This window comes from Colobus angolensis, unplaced genomic scaffold (assembly GCF_000951035.1).
Source record: "Colobus angolensis palliatus isolate OR3802 unplaced genomic scaffold, Cang.pa_1.0 Scaffold37, whole genome shotgun sequence".
NCBI lineage: Eukaryota > Metazoa > Chordata > Mammalia > Primates > Cercopithecidae > Colobus > Colobus angolensis.
The window spans coordinates 4,243,834-4,248,356 of record NW_012117043.1 but is presented as its reverse complement, the minus strand read 5'-3'; the positions used below and the strand labels follow the sequence as shown (position 1 = coordinate 4,248,356).

The window sequence follows — 4,523 nt, the reverse complement described above, 5'->3', positions numbered from 1 at the left end:
TCCACCTCCAGGCAGAGGGTCACATCGTGTCAGGTGTGCGAAGACAGAATAGCCTGCAGAGACCAGTGTGGCGTTCAAAAGAGGTGTGGTCGCGACCTTTGGCGCCGGAGAGGCGAAACAAGAGGAGGTCTTCGGGCCCTCAGGTATGCCTCAGCCGCCCGAGGCGAAGCGCACGTGGCAGTTGGCGGGAAACCCCTGGGGGTGGAGCCTTGGCTCGCGGCCCGTCCGCCCCGTGCCACGTCATCGAGCAGCTCCCTCCTCCCTTTGCTACAAGTCGCACGCGCGGAAGTAAACACCGCTACGTCATCAGGGCGCGTCCTCGCCTTTCCCCTCCCATCTCCTCAGATCGGTGGACGTGCTCGCCTCCACTCGGGGCCAGGTCTATGTCCCGGTTTCCCGCAGTCGCGGGCAGGGCGCCAAGGCGGCAGGAGGAGGGTGAGCGGTCAAGAGACCTCCAGGAAGAGCGGCCCTCGGCTGTTTGCATCGCCGATAGAGGTGCGGTCCGCGGGACGGTACGGAAGCCAGCGGGAGTTACGGCGTGGGGGTTTTGAGGGGGATGAAAGTACGCCTTTGGCCGGCTGAGAAGAGTAGTGAGGAAGCCGTGGCGTTCTCCTGGCTTTCCAAGCCCGAGGCGAACTTTGCGTCCAATGAGCACTTTGCCTTAGAGGGGGGCGGTCCCAGATCCAAGTTGGGCGAAAACCTTACTGGGGGGCGAAAAAGTGAACCCCAACGCCCGAAATGCATTCTGTTCTTAAACAGGCTCACAAACCCTTTGTTCTCTACCCATTCATCCTCCCCCCTCCTTCGTCGGGCCGCCAGCCTGCCTTTGGGTACGGTATGAAGGGAGCCAGTTTCCAGGAGCCAGTTTCCATGGTTACCCACCACTTGGCCTTCTGGGATATCAGTCACTCTGAACAGGGACCTAACTTGAACCATGAATCAGAAGCAAACACAGGTGGCTTCTAATCCAGCTGAGAATTTTCTGCTGTGTTCCAGTTTTTGGTCTGTTGTTAAATAAAATTGGGTTTTGTGCTTCTGTGTAAGTATGCATGTGTATACGTTGCCTTGAGCTATACTTGCTTTGAAAAGTACTTTGAGTTACGCGTGAACAAATGCTCAAGTTGCTGAATTTCACCAAAAAGTTGTTCTGGGCTCATTAACCCTCACTTACAAATTGTACATGAGCGATTTAACTGAGAAGTCATGGATGATCCCTTCCAGCCCTAAAATTCAATATTGCCTTTCTGGTTTCAGTCCTGAGAAGTTGAGTCAGAGATATCTTTACAAGTCTTTTAATTAACTTGTTTTTCTGTTATTACAGAAGAGAAAGGATGCACGTCCCAGGAGGGAGGAACTACTCCAACTTTTCCTATTCAGAAACAAAGAAAAAAGATTATTCAAGCTGTGAGGGACAATTCATTCCTTATTGTTACTGGAAATACAGGAAGTGGTAAAACAACTCAACTTCCAAAATACCTATATGAAGCAGGTGAATTTTTTCTGTTCTAATATTGGAAATATTTTTAAAATATCCTGTTTTCAAAGGCCAGTAGGGATTCTGTACTCCATGGTTGCCTACTATTTGCTTTTATAGTCCCTCTTCTCTTGGCACACCCCCTTCCCCTATGTCTCCCTTGCTTCTTTATGGTCTGTTTCAGGTTCAGGAATTAGTTGGAATGGCAGATTTTCCCATTTTTAATTACCATAATAATCTCAAATAGAATTACATCTAGATATTAATTCCATTTTATAGAATAAGGTTGTCTAGCAGTAAACTATTAACCATTGGATACTGAATTAATTTTGAGGGGGAAGAGATATGTGATATCTGTTGCTGCCATTAGTACTTCTTGGTTCTTTCTCTAGAGCATTATCAGGTAAATATTTATCCCCTGACTTTGCCAGCACAAGTCAACTAACAAATTACCTTTAAAATATGTTAAGTAAAATTAATAGGAGGTCTTTGGTTTGGACTGATCCCCTGCACTAGACCCAACAGACCAAACCAAAATGGAGTTACTCATACTGAAGTTCCATGCCACAAAGTCTAGAAACTAAATTATTCATCTAATCTTCTGAGAAATCAGGAGAAAGAGATAGCCAGATCCCCAAACAGACCAGTTTTAGCCAGCATCAAGAAGTTTCCTCTGCTTTAACTTTTACAAAAAAAGTAACTTTGAAATTAGCAATCTGCGTTTTATTTTCTGTTTCTGCTTTCCCTCAGCCCTTTTCTGTCTATACAATCCGCCTCCTCTGCTCAGCTCACTGAAACACTCATTCTATTTTATGAGACGATAGGTTGACGTGATTCCAGAGTTGGAATCACAAAAGCCAATTAAAAATTTTTGGTCAGGCACGGTGGCTCACCACTGTAATCCCAGCACTTTGGGAGGCCGAGGCGGGCGGATCACGAGGACAGGAGATTGAGACCATCCTGGCTAACACAGTGAAACCCCGTCTCTGCTAAAAATACAAAAAGAAAAATTAGCTGGGCGTGATGGCTGGTGCCTGTAGTCCCAGCTACTCAGGAGGCTGAGGCAGGAGAATGGCATGAACCCAGGAGGCGGAGCTTGCAATGAGCCAAGATCACGCCACTGCCCTCCAGCCTGGGAGACGGAGCGAGACTCTGTCTCAAAAAAATAAAAAAAGAAAAATTAGCTGGGCGTGATGGCTGGTGCCTGTAATCCCAGCTACTCGGGAGGCTGAGGCAGGAGAATTGCTTGAACTCGGGAGGCAGAGGTTGCAATGAGCCAAGATCACGCCACTGCCCTCCAGCCTGGGAGACGGAGCGAGACTCTGTCTCAAAAAAATAAATAAATAAATAAAAATAAAATTAAAAAAATTTTTTTAGGCCGGGCACGGTGGCTCAAGCCTGTAATCCCAGCGCTTTGGGAGGCCAAGGTGGGTGGATCACGAGGTCAGCAGTTTGAGAGCAGCCTGGCCAACGTGGTGAAACCCCGTCTCTACTAAAAATACAAAAATTAGGCATGGTGGCAGGCGCCTGTAATCCCAGCTACTCGGGAGTCTGAGGCAGGAGAATTGCTTGAACCCAGGAGGCGGAGTTTGCAGTGAGCTGAGACCATGCCTTTGCACTCCAGTCTGGGAGACAGAGTGAGACTCTGTGTCAAAAAAAAAAAAAAGATTAAATTTGTTGTAATTTTGTCTTTTGACAAGTGTCTTTCAGTATGACAGAACTTTCTGTCATAAGGTTTGTGAATAACAGTATTACATTGGATATGATTTGCCTTAAAAAATAACATATATTCTAATGCTTCAAATCTAAGGTGCCATCTATTAAGATATATCATTATTTTATGTGCAGTAATCCCCTCTTATCCTTGGGAGATGCCTTCTAAGACCACTCAATGCCTGAAACTGCCAATAATACCAAACCTGCGTATACTATGTTTTTTCCTGTACATACATACATACCTGTGATAAAGTTTAGTTTATAAATTAGGCACAGTAAGAGATTAACAGCAACCACAATAAAATACAACAGTTATGGCAGTATACTGTAGTAAAAGTTTTGTGAGTGTGGTCTCTCTGTCTCTCAAAGTGCTGTAATTTTGGATCTCCATTGACTAGGTAACTGAAACATTGGAAAGCAAAACCAAGGGTAAAGAGGGACTACTGTATTAGTAAGAATGGAAACACGCCATCAATTTTAAGATGCAGCTCCATTCCCAAAGATATTAAAATGGTATATGGAAGGTGTATAGCTATAGATATAAATATAGATTTTTTTTGAGATGAGATCTTACTGTGTTGCCCAGGCTGGTCTCAAACTCCTGAGTTCAAGCAGTCCTCCTACCTCAACCTCCTGAGTAGCCAGGGTCCTGAGTAGCTGGGATTACAGGTATATACCACTGCTCCCAGCAGAAAGGTGGCATATTTAAATCCAGTTTTAGGCCAGGCATGGTGGCTCACGCCTGTATTCCCAGCACATTGGGAGGCTGAGGCAGGTGGATCACTTGAGGTCAGGAGTTCAAGACCAGCCTGGCCAACATGGTGAAACCCCATCTCTACTAAAAATACAAAATTAGCTGAGTGTGGTGGCTTGCGACTGTAATCCCAGTTACTCAGGAGGCTAATGCAGGAGAATGGCTTGAACCCAGGAGGTAGGGATTGCAGTAAGCTGAGATTGTGCCACTGCACTCCCGCGTGGACAACAGAGCAAGACTCTATCTAATAAATAAATAAATAAATCCAGTTTTACTCTTGTGGCAAAGGTAAATTTATTTTGGGAAGTGTGTGGAATTTTATGAATTCCTATGTGTCAAAATTCTTGGCTTACCTTTAGAGTAGATTTTTAGACAGAAAAAACAAAACCAAACAAAGTGAAATCTAATTTTAAAAATATATATATGTGTATATATGTATATTTATTTTTTTTTGAGACAGAGTCTCGCTTTGTGGCCCAGGCTGGAGTGCAGTGGCCGGATCTCAGCTCACTACAAGCTCCGCCTTCCGGGTTTACGCCATTCTCCTGCCTCAGCCTCCCGAGTAGCTGGGACTACAGG

At 45.3% G+C, this 4,523-nt stretch overlaps 1 protein-coding gene across 2 annotated transcripts in view; it reads left to right on the top strand.

Moving 5' to 3' along the window:
• The first annotated feature begins 241 nt into the window (after positions 1 to 241).
• Positions 242 to 4,523, top strand: part of DHX40 (DEAH (Asp-Glu-Ala-His) box polypeptide 40) — a 49,184-nt gene continuing 44,902 nt past the window's right edge. The window contains exons 1-2 of one of the 2 annotated variants that reach the window (XM_011953673.1): positions 242 to 495; positions 1,322 to 1,404. In XM_011953673.1, coding sequence (XP_011809063.1) covers positions 384 to 495; positions 1,322 to 1,404 — 195 coding nt within the window. In that variant the 5' untranslated portion in view covers positions 242 to 383. Of the gene's footprint in view, positions 496 to 1,321; positions 1,490 to 4,523 lie in introns of both variants that reach the window. The other variant, XM_011953672.1, reaches the window with a different exon arrangement.